Below are 21,776 nucleotides of genomic sequence, written 5' to 3' on the forward strand. Positions count from 1 at the left end.
ACTGTGACGTCTTGTTTGTGCTGTACAATCTGATTAATGAAAAAATTAGTACAGAGCAGCATCAGTCCTGTCCGCAGCGGTGAGGTGGGTTCATATTAAAAAGTAAAGCAAATAGAACAAAAATGAAAGCTGGTATCAAAGAACGTATAGTGAGAAGCAGGACATTTGCTTTGAAGTTACTGGACTCCTGTGCCTTCCATGGTATGCTACTTTAATTGCAGCTAATATCTAATACCTCTGAATTCTGTGCAGGATGGCCGTGTGGCCTTCATCGGGCACCAGCTGGGCGGTGTGTCCTTCTCACCCAACAGCCGTGACCAGCAGGTCAAGTTTGCTCGTGCTGTCCAAATCACATACTACCTCCGAAATCATGGACCCGTGGTGCAGGATGCTATTGCAGAGCGCTGGGAGAATGAGTTCTGTGCCCTGGCCAGTCGACTGTCCACAGCCGAGGTCCCCCATGCAGCAGACCAGCTCCACATCCAGTCACTCACATCCTTCAGTCTGTGGCGGGACTTCCACCAGACGGGCCTGCTGGCCAAGGGTGAGGTGTTGGTCAGTCTGGTGCTGGTGCTCCTGGCCGCCACCATCTCCAGCTCTATGCGGGACTGCCTAAGGGGGAAACCTTTCCTGGGACTCCTGGGTGTGCTGACCATCTGCATTGCCAATGTGACGGCTGCAGGGATCTTCTTCATATCAGATGGGAAGTTCAACTCTACACTACTGGGGATACCATTCTTTGCAATGGGTGAGTGGCAATATGGGTCATAACAGAAAATGTGTGTTCATGTGTGTGTGTGTATACAGTTGTTTGGGTAAAAATGCTTATCTTAGGTTCACACTGATAGTGAGTTGATTGTGGTTTGCAAATTGTGATGGGCAACACTGCTGCAAAGTAATAAGCATGATATGTGTTTGTTTGGCTGATCTTTATCACCACAACCTTTCTCAAGGCAATCCTATCCTTACTGAACAGAATTTCAGGTTGAACTCCATCAAAATCCAAACAAGAATTTACCATGAAGTCACGTCCAATATAATTAAAATCTAAATTTGAATTCAAAGTTATGTTTAACTCATGGCACATTTCAGTCATTTGATAGTCTTGATTCACTGCAGGAACTCCTTTTTGTGTTTTTTAAAAAATTTTTGTCTGAATCATGAATGCCCAAGTCATCAAAATTCACGAGTTTCTACTGCAGTGATGTTGTGGGTTTTTATTTTTAAGTGAATGAGTTATTGTTTGCAAATGTATACATACCACCGTGTACAGTAAAAAAAAAAAAAAAAAAAGACATTTACTCTTTTCTCTGTAGAGATCACACTGAAGTCCCATCCAAACTAGAGGGCAAAGCAAGTTCACTGAAATACTGTGAAGGTGCATCCTTATCTGGTAGCACAAGACTAATTAACGCCTTAAAGCTTTTGTGTGATGAGACTCACTACCAATAAGTTATGCCCATGAGGTCCAAGTCATCCTTGGTGATGACTCTATCCTATGGGATTATGTCTTTATTTTAAAAATTGTGTTCCAGAGTCTTAGCAATGAGACAAAAAACATTCTAACATTCTAACTGAAAATCAAAAATGTATTTCCTTTTATTTTTATTTTTTTTTTACAAAAAAACCCTACAAAAATCAAACAGTTTGCTAACATACTAGCTTGCTGTTCCTGTTAGCTAAGGCCATATACATCTTTCAAATAACAAACTATAGTATAGGATGCCAATGCAGTAAAATGTTAATGCAATGTAAATCTAAGATCTAATCTAAGAAAAACATTTACTCAGTATTTCATGGTATCGTAAGTTACATGTTGTAGAGGAGAATTTTCCCCTCCAGCAGGCTTGTTTTTGTTTTGTATTTTTTATTTGTTTGTTATTTTTTGTTTTTTAGAAAATTACAGAATATGCCTCGATTGCATAAAGTGTCATAAGATTTTTTTTCCCCCTGTTCAATCCTTTCAATTTTATTAGAAAAATAGAAAGCAGTACAATACAATATCAGTATTTTAATCCTTGACATTGACAACTAAAAATGCAGGTACTGAACATTGCAAATTAACATAAATATTACTTCAAAAAATGACCTGAATCACATTGTTTCTTAATAACCAGTTATCAGTATAAACCTTAAGCTACAGTCCCACACACCAACACAAATCCCTATCCTTATGAAGACACACATATGATCTTTGTTTTCAAACTTACCTATGAACACAAAGTCGACAACACCAAGCAAAGATGAAAACCAGCACAAAGAGACTTCAAAGCGATTGCCACACTGACTCTACTTTAGAAATATGAACAGGTAGAATTGGAGGCTGTGGCCTGACTTCTAATCAGTCTGTTACCTGTTGAAGTTCACTCTGGCTGCTGGCTGTTGGGTATACACTTAGCTTTATCATCACTCATTTTTGGCTAGCTTTGCGTTGGTGTGCAGATAACTAAAGAAACTTTGTAACATGATTAATGATAGAAATGTAAGTGTAATTTTAGTAATGAATTTAGTTCAGTAATGGGTTGCTGTGTTATTGAAAAATGTAGTGTGATTACAATAACTCAACAGTGTTTGCCAGTAGAAAACCTGCTGAATCAGCAACATGCTAGCAGTGAGATGTGCATTTTCAGGTATTCTTGATGCCAAATTGGTTATCAGTTTTGGATGATGTGGCAAAGAAGAAAGATTCTTTTTGGTTTGTAAAGGTAGGAGTAGGGCTGGGCAATATGGCCTAAAATCCATATCACTGTATAATTTGAAGCATGTATCAGGGTCATCAGCATACTTATGTATGAATTCTGACCTCGAACCGATTTTATGTAGTACAAGGCGCGCAGAAATCTGTCAAAAAATGTTTTAGTACAACTTTAGTAAGCTATGAAGGATCAGTGTTGCCAACTCCTCAGTAAGGAAAATCGCTATTGGTTGTCCTAAAAGTCGCTAGAATTCGCTAAATGACGTCATTGCCTAATTTGCATAATTGGTCATGCTAATGTAATTGCAACCTATGTTGTTGGAGAGAGAAATAAAATAGTGGAAGAGACAAGAAGTGAGTAAAAAACATTGTAAATGCATTTAGAATTTATTTAGAACTATAAATTTAATTTCTTTTAGCAATTATTGTTTTTTAATGTCACAATTCCAACCCTGCTCCTTTACCCGGGCTTGGACCGGCATAAGTGACCCAAAATAGACGCTCTGGTGGAGTTACTTTGTGTGTGTGTGTTTATAAGTAAATGGTAAATGGCCTGTATTTGTATAGCACTTTTCTAGTCCCTAAGGACCCCAAAGCGCTTTACACAACCTGTCATCCACCCATTCACACACACATTCACACACTGGTGATGGCAAGCTACAATGTAGCCACAGCCACCCTGGGGCGCACTGACAGAGGCGAGGCTGCCGGACACTGGCGCCACCGGGCCCTCTGACCACCACCAGTAGGCAACGGGTGAAGTGTCTTGCCCAAGGACACAACGACCGAGACTGTCCAAGCTGGGGCTCGAACCGGCAACCTTCCGATTACAAGGCGAACTCCCAACTCTTGAGCCACGATCACCCCAGTAGTTTTAAACATTGTGATCCACAAAACAGAATCACAGTAAAACAAAAACTGACTGCGTTACAGTCAGTGCGGAAGCAGCGGCTTCGCTTATACGCGATTCATTTGCAGTTTGGACGCATGGGTGTGAACGTCTCCTGCCCTCAAAAAGTTGTCATAAATAAGTCTCCAATAATACCAGAAAAAGTCGCCAGATTTGTCACTAGTCACTTTTTAGAAAAAAAGTCGCTAAGGGGGTCTGAAAACTCGCTAAATATAGCGACAAAGTCGCTAAGTTGGCAACACTGTGAAGGATGGATTGCCAGAGCATTACGGCTGCCGTAGTCAGAAGCCTTGCAGAGTAATCTGGGTCCAAAACTCCGTCTGCTTCAGGCCCCAAAATCAAACGAACACTGCGGCATCACTGAGAGTTATAAACTGTCTAAATTCTTTCATCTCTATTAAAATAATAAGCATTGCTGCTTTACCAGGTGTAACAATTAAGTTTAACATCCAGGCATCCATGAAAACAGAATTTATTACAGGGAGTGCAGAATTATTAGGCAAATGAGTATTTTGTCCACATCATCCTCTTCATGCATGTTGTCTTACTCCAAGCTGCATAGGCTCGAAAGCCTACTACCAATTAAGCATATTAGGTGATGTGCATCTCTGTAATGAGAAGGGGTCTAATGACATCAACACCCTATATCAGGTGTGCATAATTATTAGGCAACGTCCTTTCCTTTGGCAAAATGGGTCAAAAGAAGGACTTGACAGGCTCAGAAAAGTCAAAAATAGTGAGATACCTTGCAGAGGGATGCAGCAGTCTCAAAATTGCAAAGCTTCTGAAGCGTGATCATCGAACAATCAAGCATTTCATTCAAAATACTCAACAGGGTCGCAAGAAGCGTGTGGAAAAACCAAGGCACAAAATAACTGCCCATGAACTGAGAAAAGTCAAGCGTGCAGCTGCCAAGATGCCACTTGCCACCAGTTTGGCCATATTTCAGAGCTGCAACATCACTGGAGTGCCCAAAAGCACAAGGTGTGCAATACTCAGAGACATGGCCAAGGCAAGAAAGGCTGAAAGACGACCACCACTGAACAAGACACACAAGCTGAAACGTCAAGACTGGGCCAAGAAATATCTCAAGACTGATTTTTCTAAGGTTTTATGGACTGATGAAATGAGAGTGAGTCTTGATGGGCCAGATGGATGGGCCCGTGGCTGGATTGGTAAAGGGCAGAGAGCTCCAGTCCGACTCAGACGCCAGCAAGGTGGAGGTGGAGTACTGGTTTGGGCTGGTATCATCAAAGATGAGCTTGTGGGGCCTTTTCGGGTTGAGGATGGAGTCAAGCTCAACTCCCAGTCCTACTGCCAGTTTCTGGAAGACACCTTCTTCAAGCAGTGGTACAGGAAGAAGTCTGCATCTGATAGGTTTGTAGCTTGAACCTATTCGCTGGAACGTTGAAGGCAATATAATTACACAGCAAGCAAGACACGAAGTAGGCAAAGTTCTTCTTGTTACTCATGCATGAGGGAGACCTGCCTGGAGCCAAGTGTTGTTCCACCACTTGACCTCCATCAGACTCTCAGCCAGGTTCCCCATAGCACTCCTTTTATTGTGGTTACATGAATATGCATAGGGTCATTAACATATAGCATCTTACATAGGTATACATGTGAACAAAGAATACTGTGTTTGTGTGTGTGTGTGTGTGTGTGTGTGTGTGTGTGGGGTACTGCTGATCAAAGGGTCATATAACATGAAAGCACAAAAGCAAACATCCTTGGTCAGGAAGAGGGTAGTCTCCCCCTCACCCTAGATTGTTCACCCTAGATAACATGGTGAGGAAGTCCAGCAGTTCATCTAAACAAAAAGTACTTAGACTAGAACAGACGTAGCTACGTTAATCCTACTGTAAAACAATAAGACAAGGTACGACCTCTCTCGTGCTCCCAGAGTGCTCTCTAATGCACACAAAGTTTGCAGACTATTAAGGATCAAACCTCTACCAATCTACAACTAATTATAAAACTCTAAGCATATATAAGTAGATATTTCTAAGCATAAATGACAATCAACAATACAAAACCTAACAGCATCCTTCAAGAAAAACACGATTTTCATGCAGAAACAATGCTCCATCACACGCGTCCAAGTACTCCACAGCGTGGCTGGCAAGAAAGGGTATAAAAGAAGAAAAACTAATGACATGCCCACCTTGTTCACCTGATCTGAACCCCATTGAGAACCTGTGGTCCATCAACAAATGTGAGATTTACAAGGAGGGAAAACAGTACACATTTAACACAGCCTCCCAGAACAGTGTCTGGGAGGCTGTGGTTGCTGCTGCATGCAATGTTGATGGTGAACAGATCCAAACACTGACAGAATCCATGGATGGCAGGCTTTTGAGTGTCCTTGCAAAGAAAGGTGGCTATATTGGTTGCTGATTTGTTTTTGTTTTGTTTGTGAATGTCAGAAATGTATATTTGTGAATGTGGAGATTAGGGGTGGGTTTTTATAATCGATTTATCGATTAAAATAGATTCTGGCTTGGATAACGTAAAATCGATTCATTAAAATCCTGAATCGATTTTTTAATATTAATTTATTTTGCCCGAAATGCCAGAATCTCAGGTGAAAGATCACAAAATTTCAACAACCACCAAACAGCTAACACAGTAAATGAGAGCAGGTACACGGCTTCTGCACAAAGACGTAAACACACAGCGCGGACCCGCGGATCAGAATCAGTGAGATGTCGCCTTTCTCAGCTGACGGTCGGGGCTGAAAGCCGACAGCTCGCTGATTCTGATCCGCGGGTCCGTGCTTTTTGTTTATGCCCTTTTTGCACTAATCATATGGCTGTTAGTTTTATCTCTCTCCAAACAATATTGACCGAACCAGCAGCAAAAGAAGATCCAAACTACGCTTCACATAAACATCGTCATGAATTCCCTCTGACTTTTGCTGACTTTTCAGGATAAAAAACAAAAAACAAATCACACTTCATGCACAGCTCTCTCTCTCTCTCTTTTCTGCATTATTCGCTTGCTTGTTACGCACAAGTCTACCGTTGTTTACAGCGCTGTCGGCCGACGTTTTTTTTTCCCTTTTACTTACTTCCGAAAAGTAAACCTAATTTCTGCCGTTCAATATTGAACAAATTTTAATTTTTTAAAATTAAGCAAAATGCAAAACGCTTAGCCGTGTCTCTAATAAAACCGCTGTAACTTCAGAGGTAATGTTCATGTGTTGATTAATGGTTTTCTTTCGTTTTTGATGTACTGCAGATTATTTTTATAAAATCCCAGGCCAGGAAAATCACCTTCATGTTTTTCTGTGTTTTATCTTCAGCTACTTTGACACAAAGGCCTCTGCTGCTCACACCTCTGATAAAGTCTTGCGTGTGTCAGCTTCCTTTTAATAGATACAAAAATATGTAAATGTACTGATCTGAATCATAATATTTCTGACTGTCAAAATTTCCCAGATTCAAATCGAATCGAATCGAATTAAATTGAATCGTGGATCGAATCGATTCGGGACCTTGTGAATCGGAATTGAATCGATTCTAGAAATCAGTGACGATACCCAGCCCTAGTGGAGATGTTATATTGGTTTCACTGGTAAAAATAAATAATTGAAATGGGTATATATTTGTTTTTTGTTAAGTTGCCTAATAATTATGCACAGTAATAGTCACCTGCACACACAGATATCCCCCTAAAATAGCTAAAAGTAAAAACAAACTAAAAACTACTTCCAAAAACATTCAGCTTTGATATTAATGAGTTTTTTGGGTTCATTGAGAACATGGTTGTTGTTCAATAATAAGATTATTCCTCAAAAATACAACTTGCCTAATAATTCTGCACTCCCTGTAAATTCAACTTTGTTAGAAGTTAGCAGGAAGTTAGCTTGCTAGTTTCCACCTAAACATGATATGCCATGTTCTGACTGAGAGATTTCTGAAAAAATTAAACCATACAGCTCTGCTATCACTTCAAACATAAATGACGACAGAAAACTAAACAGCAGTGACTTTTGTAGGGTTACTGAAGTTGGACTAGCTGGTATGTAATGATGTCCTACGTGATCGCTAGAAAAACAGCTATGTTAGCATAACATTAGCGCATTGAAGCTGAAGGATGGACGCTAACTTTTTTCTACTCAATAAAAGTTAACGTGAGGGTTTCTGGTGGTTAGGGACAAATGCACTTGCATGGCAGGATGCTATAAATGGACCAAACTTCAGTTAGGAGAACAACTGAGATAATCCATCCACAATATGAGGTTAGTCGTTAATATGCTGCAACAACATGGGAATAAAGCAGCTGCAAGAGAATTCAGCATTAAAGAATCAATGGTACAGAAGTGGAGGAAGTGCAGTTTTTGGATTTCCCCATATTCCAAAAATGCTTTGTCTCTTTGCTATTACTGTCGCCCGGCATAATTTGCAGATGATGTTGTTTACATACGCTGCAATGCTTTCGACCAAAACAGGCGCAGCCTGATGATATGCGCTATCAACATGCACTATTGCGGTAGAACAATATAGTCAAAATCTCTACCGTTGGCCAAATTTATATAGTTTCTACCGTATACCGTTTATACCGCCCACCCCTAGGTGGGAGGTTAAAATGAAGGCTGGCAAAATAAGAACTGACTGAGAACTTATTTAAGGTAGTTTTCAGGATTACAAGCTTAATAACATGTGTCACATTCAAACATACATTAAATGTACATTTTCCACATTTTCCTCCATCATATCCTCTCTTTCCTTATCTGTCTCCCTTTCGTTCTTTAAATATACCTTGTCTATTTACTCTACAGTATATCTTTCTTCTCTATGTATTACTAAGGTCACCAGATCCCCAGAGCTTTGGTAGAGCTTGGCTGCATGCCAGCTGACATAACTTAAGTTTAAGTAAGACTCAGGAACAAGAGACTGGCTCAGCTCCCTCCTTATGACCTAGAGGCAGAGGAGAAGGAGAGGAGAGGAGATGAAGGGCTAGAGGTGTGAAAGAAGCTAAAAAAAATCAAAGAGAAAAAAAAAGACTGATTTATTGGAAAGAAAAAGCTCCCTTTTTTCTTTCCAATAAATCACATTCTATTTTTGTCTCTTTCCTTTTCCTCTTTTACTCTGCAGAAAGGTAGGACAGAGACTGAATTTTAGGAGGGAGGAGAGAGGGGAAGAGGAGAATGGAAGATGAAGAGGAAGAGGCAGGAGGTGGAGACAGAAGAAGGAGATGGAGAGGAGTTGATGAAGTCTGTAATTTCATGTGACAGGACCTCAGAGGTAGCAGATGTCCACCCTCCTTTTGGGAGGTTCTGACTGAGGCACACCCCTATCACTATATCAGTGCCACATCAGGACAGACACTGAGAACTGTAATAGAAACTGATACCAAATGTGTCATGCCAGTGTAGCACCCCCTGTGGACATATTTTAGTTAATTCAATTTTATTTATACAGCGTCAAATCAAAACAAGAGTATCTTATATTGTAAGGTAGACCCTACAATAATACATACAGAGAAAAACCCAACAATCAAGTGAGCCCTGTGTGTAAGCACTCTGGCGACAGTGGGAAGGAAAAACTCTGTTTTCACAGGAAAAAACCTCCAGTAGAACCAGGCTCATGGAGGGACAGCCATCTACACACTGCTCCCGTGGCGTCCAATGGCTGCCCACTGCTTCACAGAGTGAATAGGTTAAATGCAGAGAGGAATCAGTGTTGCCAACTCCTCAGTAAGGAAAATCGCTAGGCACATTAGGGGCTTAATATGAGGGCCCAACTGAAATCAAAATGAGATATCCCCTTTTGCAGTCAAAAACTTTTGAAGAACCAGAAAGCATATATGATTTACATACAGGATTTACACATGTGGTTACACATGCATCTACAGAGAAACAGTGTGTGGTCCATGTGGTAATAGAGCTCCCAGAAAACTCTCTAATTGTCTGCGAATGACCAAAACTTCTCTCTCTTTGTGCTGGTAGAGTGGCCAGATGAAAGCCATTCCTGCATAAAAGCCAAAAATCTCTTCGTCTGTCTGATGGGATGGAAATTGATCTCTGACCTACTATAAAGGCAGAATGCTATGCATGATGAGGCACCAATCTTCATTGTGAAACGTAGCAGTTACACATAGTAATGCAATTTGGAAACTTATCAGGGCTAGAAAACGCTAAGGTTTGAGAGAATGATGGTTAAGGTCAACTAAAAACTACATAAAGGAATTTAAGGTGACATAATTTGTAGTACAAGACGCGTGTAACAAGGGCAGCACTTTCTTTGGAAATGTAGTACTGTAACACTGGTAAAATAACATGGTATAAAATTAGCACAAAAGGCCCAATGATTATAACACAAGACTATGAAGACAACAGCTGAATTTCACATAAATGTAGCAGAGAACAAAGTAAATGATTTTTGAAATAGTTTCAAAAAAGTCCCATCCTATCCAAATAATACAAAAGAGATGTCGCTCCTCTCTAAAGTTGTATTGGCTTGTTAAGTGTAAAGCTGTGTCATGGTTTCTCTTTATCTGTTTCATCAAAGCCTCCCTTCACACTGTAGTAAAATTAATCCATTATTCTCTCTCAAATGTCTAACTAATGTCATCTGTGGCCTTTGAATCATGTAGTGGAAGCAGATTTGCACAGGGCAGGTACCGTCAGATGTCTTTGGACCTTTGTTTAATATGGAGCACCCTCTCCTCTTGTCTGTCTCCCTTGTGCCTACCTGCCGTGTCATATGCGAGCTGGCCAATTACTGCTGAGTTGAGCTTGTCACTTTCTTCTCTCTCTGGATATGTGATGGCTGTTAGAAGTGTAAAAACAGGCAGGAGGAGAGAAAAGAAAGCAGAACAGCACTCATGAAACATACATGCTGGGACGTTGCAGAGGTAGTGCTGGCACTTTTTTCCTTTCTCTTGCTGACAGGTTTATATAAATTCAGGATATCGACCATCCAGACCTGCATTTTATTTAGTTAATACAACAGGCTGCTATTGTTTGTTTCTCTGGTGCATGATGAAGCTCCACAATGCCAGTCTGTATTCATCAGCCTTGTATGAGTCATAATGGAAGTATGTTGGAAGAATGTGTTCCTTTTAGGTCAACCGAGAAATCTCAAAACCAGCGAGACCAGTCACAATACTAAACTCTAATACTAAAATCCAGATAGCAATGAGGTCTTACTCTGTATACTATGGAGACCAACTGTGAGGTTGGAGTCGGTACTAACTTCAGCTGTGAGATCTTTGTTTTTCCTCTCATGGACACAGTGTTTATGTGGGATCTACTTGTTTAACAGTTCCTGCGTAAGTTCAGTCAGCGTAAGAGGCAGAGGTGTGGACTCGAGTCACATGACTTGGACTCGAGTCAGACTCGAGTCATTAATTTTATGACTTTAGACTTGACTTGAAAAAATGTTCTAAGACTTGTGACTTGACTTGGACTTTTACACCAATGACTTGGGACTTGAATTGGACTTGAACCGGTTTACTTGAAAAGACTTGATATTTCACCCCAAATATAAAATTTAACATGCATATTATATAGAGATTGAAAATGTGACGTCATTCACGGGTAGAACCGCAAAGGATTCTGGGAACTCGTGGCAAGCGGTACTAGCGCACGCAGGCTTTCAATTAAAATCAGTCACACAGCGATAAAAAGAAACACAAAAATGTCAAGAAGCTGTTGTGTTATTAACTGCAATAGCCGGTCGCATGACAGCCACGGGAAGCCGACGGGGTTAGGGGTGGAAGAGAAATTGTTCGAGCCATGTTTCCGAAGTAACAAAGACGCGACGGATGGCCTGGATTGCAGCCATTCAAAGATCAAATATAACGTCCCAGAACCCTCCAGCTCACAGGTTAGTCTGCTCCAAGCATTTACACAAAGGTCAGTCTGCTGTTGTAGTTAATGCGTCATTTTTCTTAACATAATTGGTGATATAGGTTACAAGCAAGTCTGGCGCTGAACAGAAATTGTCGCGCTCTGCTCCTTTATTTATTGTGCATAAATAGTGAATTGTCCTGACACAATATTGCGTTTCGCTTCTGTTATTATGGTACACTGACAAAAACACATACTTTTATTCACAGGATAAAACAGGTTTTTTGTATCACTAATTGCCCAGTACGATTACAGCATACAATATTATTGTCACTGCTACATTTCTGTGATGCTACCAGAAATTATTTCCACTACTAATTAATTACCGTTGAGCTCAAAGGTTATATTAATAAACGGTTAACGAATGTGTATTTATGAAGACGATTTGTGAGACTGGTAAACTTATGATACGTACGATGGTCTTTCGTTCTACACGGTGCATTTCAAGGTCCTGCACCCATCCGTCGGTAAACTGTACCTGGGCTTGTTGCAGTGACCGGAAGTTACTAAACTTCATGAGTGTATGCACTCACTCCAAGAACCGTATAATTATAAATATGCATATAAATATGCTAAGATGAGATAGCTGACTTCATCTAACTAGCAAATGTTGTCCAGGCTACGTTGGTGATACAGTTTTTTTTAATGTGTATGATATTTTTGTCATGCGATTTTAAAGCTGGTCCTACAACCGCATCCAAGAATAACATGCAGCGTATCTCAGAACTGTCGGTGAAAATTATTCTTGGAGCTAGGTTTAATTGAGCTGCATTTTAAAGAGGTGCAATTTCACAATTTGTGTATATTTTCTAAGTTCACTATTTTGTATGTGTTGAGAAAAACACAGATTTTAAAATTACATGGTCTAATATTTACATTTAGCATAACTGCAACATTATTTTTTCGTTTGTTTTTTTTAAAGACTCGAAAGGACTTGAAATTCAAAGTTTCAGACTTGTGACTTGACTCGGACTTTTACACCAGTGACTTGAGACTCGACTCTGACTTGCCTGACATTACTTGAGACTTGACTTGAGACTTGAGGATAAAGACTTGAGACTTACTTGAGACTTGCAAAACAATGACTTGGTCCCACCTCTGGTAAGAGGCATCATAGAATGGAATAGAAAATAGTGGGAGTGAAAGGAGACCTTACATTTAGAATGTTAAACAAGCAAGTGGTTCTTTTGTAGGCACAACAACATAAGCCATGGCTGTCCAAGAAGGTAAGAGGAATATTACAACCGTGTACACACCACTACACACCACTCTCAGCCACGTGGACAAGAAACAGGGTAACTATGTGCGAATGCTGTTTGTTGATTACAGTTCAGCGTTTAACACAATAGTGCCCTGCAGACTGTTCACAAAGCTGAGGGATCTGGGACTTAACAGCCATCTGTGTGCATGGGTGTTGGACTTCCTCACTGGCAGAACTCAGGTGGTGAGGGTGGGTAGATGCGTCTTAAACAGCATCACCATCAACACAGGAGCACCTCAGGGATGTGTCCTCTCGCCCCTGCTCTACTCCCTCTACACTTCAGACTGTGTGGCCACCCATGGCTCCAACAACATTGTGAAGTTTGCTGACGACACAATGGTGTTGGGTGCCATCTCCAACAACGATGAGATGGCTTACATGGATGAAGTGAAGAATCTGGCATCATGGTGCCAGGACAACCACCTCCAGCTGAACGTCGGCAAGACCAAGGAGCTGGTGGTGGACTTCAGAAGGGGTCAGCACAGAGACTACAAGCCCATTATCATCAATGGAGCTCCAGTGGAGAGGGTGCAGTCCTTCAAGTATCTTGGTGTCCACATCTCCTCAGACCTGACATGGGCTGCCCACATTCAGGTCCAGACCAAAAAGGCTAGGCAGCGCCTGTATCACCTACAACAACTGAGGAAGTTCAGGGTCTCTCCAAAGATCCTCAGGATTTTCTATACAGGCGCTGTGGAGAGCATCCTCACACAGAACATGACATCGTGATTCGGGACCAGCTGTGTGAAAGACCAAAAAGCTCTCCAGAGAGTGATCCGTACAGCAGAACGCTGCTGCAGGATTGCTCTCCCCCCGCTTCAGGACACCTACACCACGAGATGCCGGACTAGAGCAGCGCAGATACTGAAGGACCCGTCCCATCCTGGCAACAAACTGTTCCAACTTCTGCAATCTGGTAGAAGGTTCCGCATCATCCAGGCAAGGACAGAGAGAGGAGCCTCTATCCCCAAGCCATCCGGGCCCTAAACACACACACCCGCCTGCTCACATCATCTATAATTGTCTGAGACAGGACTCTTCCAGACACTTTAAACCAAGGCACAATGTACATTCCAAATTCCTTTAATTTTAAATATGTTTATATTGTCTATCCTGTAAAATAGTCAGATGTCTATTCATATTAATGTACAGAATTCACCTGCTTGCTGCTACTACTGCACATTCACCCAATGTGTATATATATATATATATATACACACACACACACACATATATATATATATATATATATATATATATATATATATATATATATATATATATATATATATATATATATATATATATATATATATGTACATTACCGACACTAACAAGCTGATCTACAATACGGCAGCAGTGATCAGTGAGATGCTTGGCTACAAGTTGAACAGCCACAAGGGGCAGTACCCTCCATGGAGAAGGAGGCTAGAGGGCAAGATCAAAGTAGCACGGAGAGAGGTTAGCCAACTAACGGAGTTGCAGAAAGGTGCGACGAATAAGGTGCCTAAGAAATACAGCAAGCTGTCCATACCTGAGGCCTTGGAAACTGCCAAGCAAAGACTCACAGCCTTGGCCAGCCGCTTGAGGAGGTACACCAGAGAGATAGAAGGCAGGAGAATAAACCAGCTGTTCTCCACAGAACCAGCAAAGGTGTACTCTCAGTGGCAAGGGAACAATAAGAGAACAGCACCACCAAGGCTGGAGACGGAGCAATACTGGAAGAGCATATGGGAGAAGGATGCAACCCATAACGGCAATGCTCAGTGGCTAGAGGATCTGAGGGCTGACCACAGCGACTTCCCTGAACAGGGTCCAGTAACCATCACAGTGGCAGATATCCAAGAAAGGGTCTCCAGTATGAAGAGTTGGACAGCACCAGGGCCCGACATGGTTCACGCCTACTGGCTGAAGAAGCTGACTGCACTCCACGAGCGTCTGGCAGCACAAATGAACCAGCTGCTAGTTAACGAGAGACACCCGGAATGGCTAACTGAAGGCCGGACGGTCCTGATCCCCAAGGACCCCAAGAAGGGACCGGTCCCCTCCAACTACCGACCAATAACCTGCCTCAGTACTACATGGAGGCTCCTGTCAGGCATCATATCGGCTAAGATGAACAGGCACATGGGTCAATACATGAGCGGGACACAGAAAGGAATTGGCAAGAATACCAGAGGCGCAAAACACCAGCTACTGGTAGACAGAACAATCAGCCGAGACTGCAAGACCAGACTGACCAACCTGTGCACTGCCTGGATTGATTACAAGAAGGCCTATGACTCAATGCCCCACAGCTGGATACTGGAATGCCTAGAATTGTACAAGATCAATGGGACCCTAAGAGCCTTCATCAGGAACTCAATGGGGATGTGGCGTACAACACTAGAGGCCAACTCCAAGCCCATAGCACAAGTCACCATCAAGTGCGGGATCTACCAAGGAGATGCTCTGTCCCCACTGCTGTTCTGCATAGGCCTGAACCCCCTCAGTGAGATCATTAACAAGACTGGCTACGGATACCGACTACGGAACGGAGCAGTTGTCAGCCACCTCCTGTACATGGATGACATCAAGCTGTATGCCAAGAGTGAACGAGACATCGATTCACTGATCCACACTACCAGGCTATACAGCAATGACATTGGAATGTCGTTCGGACTGGAGAAGTGTAGTCGGATGGTAACAAAGAGAGGGAAGGTAGTCAGAACTGAGGGGATTGAACTACCAGAAGGCAACATTGCAGACATAGAGGACAGTTACAAGTACTTGGGGATCCCGCAGGCGAATGGGAACCATGAAGAGGCCGCTAGAAAAGCTGCAACCACCAAGTACCTGCAGAGGGTCAGGCAAGTCCTGAGGAGTCAGCTGAATGGTAAGAACAAGATCCGGGCCATCAACACGTACGCCCTGCCCGTGATCAGGTACCCTGCTGGGGTAATAGGCTGGCCAAAGGAGGAGATAGAAGCCACTGACATAAAGACAAGAAAGCTCCTTACCATGCATGGAGGGTTTCACCCCAAGTCCAGCACCCTGAGGCTGTACGCTAAGCGGAAGGAAGGGGGCCGGGGACTGGTGAGTGTCAGCACCACAGTCCAGGATGAGACAACGAACATCCAAGAATACATTGGGAAGATGGCCCCAACTGACCGAGTACTCAGTGAATACCTCAGGCAGCAGAAACCCAAGAAAGAGGAGGGAGACGAGGAACCATCATGGAAGGACAGAGCCCTGCACGGTATGTACCACCGGCAGATAGAGGAGGTGGCTGATATCCAGAAATCCTACCAGTAGCTGGACAAAGCTGGACTGAAAGACAGCACAGAGGCACTAATCATGGCAGCACAAGAACAAGCTCTGAGCACAAGATCCATAGAGGCTGGGGTCTATCACACCAGGCAAGACCCCAGGTGCAGGCTGTGTAAAGATGCCCCAGAGACAATCCAGCACATAACAGCAGGGTGCAAGATGCTAGCAGGCAAGGCATACATGGAACGCCATAACCAAGTGGCCGGCATAGTGTACAGGAACATCTGTGCCGAGTATAACCTGGAAGTCCCGAGGTCAAAATGGGAGATGCCCCCAAGGGTGGTGGAGAATGACCGAGCTAAGATCCTGTGGGACTTCCAGATACAGACGGACAAAATGGTGGTGGCTAACCAACCGGACATAGTGGTGGTAGACAAACAGAAGAAGACGGCCGTAGTGATCGATGTAGCGGTTCCGAATGACAGCAATATCAGGAAGAAGGAACACGAGAAGCTGGAGAAATACCAAGGGCTCAGAGAAGAGCTCGAGAGGATGTGGAGGGTGAAGGTAACGGTGGTCCCCGTGGTAATCGGAGCACTAGGTGCGGTGACTCCCAAGATAGGCGAGTGGCTCCAGCAGATCCCGGGAACAACATCGGAGATCTCTGTCCAGAAGAGCGCAGTCCTGGGAACAGCTAAGATACTGCGCAGGACCCTCAAGCTCCCAGGCCTCTGGTAGAGGACCCGAGCTTGAAGGATAAACCGCCCGCAGGGGCGTGCTGGGTGTTTTTTTATATATATAAAATGTTCCTCCCCCAATTTTTGCACATGTCGAGGAGCGTGTCAGGCTACATTTCACTGTGTGTTACACTTGTATAACTATACATGTGACAAATAAAGAACCTTGAACCTTGAGCCTTGAAGTGTAGCTTTTTTTTTTTAATATTTATGCTTTTAATTGTCTGTAGGGTGAGCGGTGCTACCTCTGCTACTGCTCAAACAACATAACTGGTTAATGGTGTTAGCATTTAAAATAACATAATGATACAGTTCCAGTTTAGGAATCATAAGGTGTTACTCAGTAATTATAGACTTTTAAACCTCTTCTGGCATTAACATCAGCACAAAAGCTGTGCTGGTAGCGTCCTGATTTCCTGAAGCTCGTGTAGATTCAGATTTTACACTCCAAACAGCTGAGATGACTCTTTAAAATTCAGCAATTAAAGATAGTTGCCTGAATTAAATGGAAAGTATTGATTGGTGAGCTTCAGTGCTAATGGGCTGGTGTTATTACCTTCAACAGAACAAGGTTGGCTGCTTGCCAGCTGTTTTCACCGTTGCTGTCTTGACTGAAGTTTTTGACTTAGAAACTGAGCGATAATTCATGTGCTCAAAAGCTATAGACTGATACTATAAAGTCTACCATGTTTTATCTACTTTTTTCCTCTAATTTGTACAAAATTTACAAATTTAACATCATGTTCTTTTCATTCTGACTTTAAAGTAGCAACTGATCTCATAATCCCAACAAGTGTTTACTAAGGTCATAGAGCAAAGAAGCTGAAGGGTCATGTTTTCCCTCGACCTTTATACAATCAGAGTAGTCTTCCCCTACTGGGCACAGAAATACAGATCTAAGGCAGTTCAGTAATGGCTTCACTACCTCGTATCTATTTCCAGTTTTGTTTATGGGTATAGTATTAGGATTACCTTGCTAATTACATTATTTTAACCTGATAAATAAGTTTTAAAAAGTGTCCACAAATCCATCAGATTATAATTTTAAAGTTTGCTGCTGAGGTTCTTATTTTGTGATCTTAAACTGACAATAAAGAAATTCTAGTTTCTGACCTATAAGGTCCCATGTAAGGAATATCAGTATATTCTGGCTACGCCTATGGGGAACTGTCATGTCATGTCTAGCCTGTGGTCTTTCCATCTGCCAATATGTCAATCAAAGCTTTATTCGTCACATGCAGGTTGCCCTGCAGTGAAATGGGACCCCCCCCCCCCCCACCTTACACATATAGCACAGGTCGGAGATTGGTAGAATCAGAGAAAAACATTGAAATGTACATTACAGTGGGGAAGTACAAGAGGAAAAAAGAGACCCCTACTCATGCTGTGCTTCCATGGTAGGACAGCATGAGAACAGGAAACAAAAACACTCCTTTGCACAAAAAAGCACATAAATGTCCACAGCACAACATTGTGAAGACATGACAAGCCACAGGGGTGGGTGGGGGGTGAGGAGTAATCCGAAGAAACACAGCAGCCACCCTGCACAGCGCTATCATTCCAGCGCGGCACACAGACCCGCCGTGTTCCCTCGCCGGAAACAAGCATCGAAGGCGTTGGAAAGGGAGGGGGGATGAGTGAGTGCCTATCAGTGTAAGTGTATGTGTGTGCGTGTCCATAGTTCAGCGGAGACAGTGTCCTTCGCTCTATCAGGCTAAGTAAACAGTCTGCCAGCCAACCCAGGTGGCCTTCATGGGACGGGAAGAATAGTCATCACACAGTCGTTATCAGGGAGTTGTTTTGGTGAGCTCCAGCCTTGGGCCTAGCAGCTGGAGCCGTGGTGTCCAAATGTTGAATATTGTTGATTGTCCATCTGCTTCCTCTCAGAATATGTATACAATAATGGATATAATGCGTTTACCTGAAAGTTATCTGGTTGCCAAACTGGTGAGCTGCTTTTGCAAGCTCGTCCAGAGCACATGAGTGGGTGAAGTTCAAGGTTCAAGGTTCAAGGTTCTTTATTTGTCACATGCATAGTTATACAAGTATAACACACAGTGAAATGTAGCCTGACACGCTCCACGACATGTGCAAAAATAGGGGGGGGGGGGGGTCTGTAGAGGAATATATATATATATATATACAACTGTAGCTTGCCTCCACCAGTGTATGAATGTGAGAGTGAATGAATAGTGGCATTGTAAAGCGCTTTGGGTGCCTTGAAAAGCGCTATATAAATCCAATCCATTATCATTATTATCATTATATATATGTATATATATATATATATATATTTATTACAGTGGGGCAAAAAAGTATTTAGTCAGCCACCGATTGTGCAAGTTCCCCCACTTAAAATGATGACAGAGGTCAGTAATTTGCACCAGAGGTACACTTCAACTGTGAGAGACAGAATGTGAAAAAAAAATCCATGAATTCACATGGTAGGATTTGTAAAGAATTTATTCGTAAATTAGGGTGGAAAATAAGTATTTGGTCACCTCAAACAAGGAAAATCTCTGGCTCTCACAGACCTGTAACGTCTTCTGTAAGAAGCTTTTCTGTCCCCCACTCGTTACCTGTATGAATGGCACCTGTTTGAACCCATCATCTGAATAAAAGACACCTGTCCACAGCCTCAAACAGTCAGACTCCAAACTCCGCCATGGCCAAGACCAAAGAGCTTTCGAAGGACACCAGGAAAAGTATTGTAGACCTGCACCAGACTGGGAAGAGTGAATCTACAATAGGCAAGCAGCTTGGTGTGAAAAAATCAACTGTGGGAGCAATCATCAGAAAATGGAAGACATACAAGACCACTGATAATCTCCCTCGATCTGGGGCTCCAAGCAAGATTTCATCCCGTGGGGTCAAAATGATCATGAGAATGGTGAGCAAAGATCCCAGAACCACACGGGGGGACCTGATGAATGACCTGCAGAGAGCTGGGACCAAAGTAACAAAGGTCACCATCAGTAACACACTACAACGGCAGGGAATCAAATCCCGCAGTGCCAGACGTGTCCCGCTGCTGAAGCCAGTGCATGTCCAGGCCCGTCTGACGTTTGCCAGAGAGCACATGGATGATACAGCAGAGGATTGGGAGAATGTCATGTGGTCAGATGAAACCAAAGTAGAACTTTTTGGTATAAACTCAACTCGTCATGTTTGGAGGAAGAAGAATACTGAGTTGCATCCCAAGAACACCATACCTACTGTGAAGCATGGGGGTGGAAACATCATGCTATGGGGCTGTTTTTCTGCCAAGGGGACAGGACGACTGATCCGTGTTAAGGACAGAATGAATGGGGCCATGTATCGTGAGATTTTGAGCCAAAACCTCCTTCCATCAGTGAGAACTTTGAAGATGAAACGAGGCTGGGTCTTCCAACATGACAATGATCCAAAACACACCGCCCGGGCAACAAAGGAGTGGCTCCGTAAGAAGCATTTGAAAGTCCTGGAGTGGCCTAGCCAGTCTCCAGACCTCAACCCCATAGAAAATCTGTGGCGGGAGTTGAAAGTCCGTGTTGCTCGGCGACAGCCCCAAAACATCACTGCTCTCGAGAAGATCTGCATGGAGGAATGGGCCAAAATACCAGCTACTGTGTGTGCAAACCTGGTAAAGACCTATAGTAAACGTTTGACCTCTGTTATTGCCAACAAAGGTTATGTTACAAAGTATTGAGTTGTTGTTGTTGTTGTTTTGTTATTGACCAAATACTTATTTTCCACCCTGATTTACGAATAAATTCTTTACAAATCCTACCATGTGAATTCATGGATTTTTTTTTCACATTCTGTCTCTCACAGTTGAAGTGTACCTCTGGTGCAAATTACTGACCTCTGTCATCATTTTAGGTGGGGGAACTTGCACAATCGGTGGCTGACTAAATACTTTTTTGCCCCACTGTATACATAGTATGTACATTGGGTGAATGTGCAGTAGTAGCTGCAAGCAGGTGAATTCTGTACATTAATAAGAATAGACATCTGACTATTTTACAGGAAATACAGAAATACTGGTTATTAAATTTTTGTCATGAAAAGTTCTTAACCATGCTCTCAATCCTCATCAATCCAGGCAGTGATGTTCCTGTCAGCGCCGCTGCATGATTTACAAGGTGGTTGGAGCTTTCTCTTTCTGGACCTTGATGCTTTTATGGACTGATATTTTCTTATCCTGTGAGGGCAAGATGGATAGTGACACTTAACATTCGCAGCCAGTCACGCGCTATGGCCGTCTCTGCTGATGGTGAAAAGCCTTCTAGGAATTCTTGCCTGTTTCTATAAGTAGGGCTGGATGACTGATGATCGATCTGTGGATGTTATTGCCATGAGTACCTCTGGAATGGTGGTAGCATGACAGCTTCAAGGTCGTTATTAAAGCCTGCACAAAGGAGTCATAAACCACTTCTGCACATCAATTAATACTCCTCCATGATGATATGACTTAATGGAAAAATACACTGTTTCTGGGAGAGCGAGCCATTTGGAGTGTATATAATATACTTCTTTATATGTTTCTAGCATAATTGGATCTTGCTTTGGGGAAAAGAAATTTCTACTTGGAGTTGTGTATATTCCTTGTCTTTTCCTTGGATTTATCTTTAATACTTATCTTTAGGTTTTCAACTGATTGCTTCCCGTTCTCATAACATCATCTCTCAGTATTCAGAACCACGAGCCTCTTGGTGTGCCTCTAATTGGCTGTGTGAAATTTTACACCTTACTGCATTTACAGTGTAAGAAGCCTCCATGTTTCCTGCAGCTAAAACTGACTGCAATGGTAGCAGTGAGTGTTAAGTTGAAGTAGACAGCAAAAAGAATATTACAGTTCGTGACTGCAGCGTTTCTCTCCCTCTATAGAATACATCATATCTACTCGGCTTCTTTGAAAAAATGCTTTGTATACACAAAACAGGCCAACTGTGAAATAGGTTATGGACAAGACACACGAAAAAAGAAAAAACTATATATCAAGCAGTTTTTCTTCTTAAATAAAATGACAAGTTCTTCAATATGTTGAATTTTGTAAATTCTGTCACTATGCAAAACAGCTTGAG

General features: G+C 42.4%; 1 protein-coding gene across 2 annotated transcripts in view; it reads left to right on the plus strand.

Moving 5' to 3' along the window:
* The window catches only part of ptchd4 (patched domain containing 4), a 73,545-nt gene that overhangs the window by 19,933 nt on the left and 31,836 nt on the right, over positions 1-21,776 (plus strand). For both annotated transcript variants that reach the window (XM_026194279.1, XM_026194280.1), the window contains exon 2: positions 253-748. In XM_026194279.1, coding sequence (XP_026050064.1) covers positions 253-748 — 496 coding nt within the window. The remainder of the gene's footprint in view (positions 1-252; positions 749-21,776) is intronic.

This window comes from Astatotilapia calliptera, chromosome 15 (genome assembly GCF_900246225.1).
Source record: "Astatotilapia calliptera chromosome 15, fAstCal1.2, whole genome shotgun sequence".
Taxonomy (NCBI): domain Eukaryota; kingdom Metazoa; phylum Chordata; class Actinopteri; order Cichliformes; family Cichlidae; genus Astatotilapia; species Astatotilapia calliptera.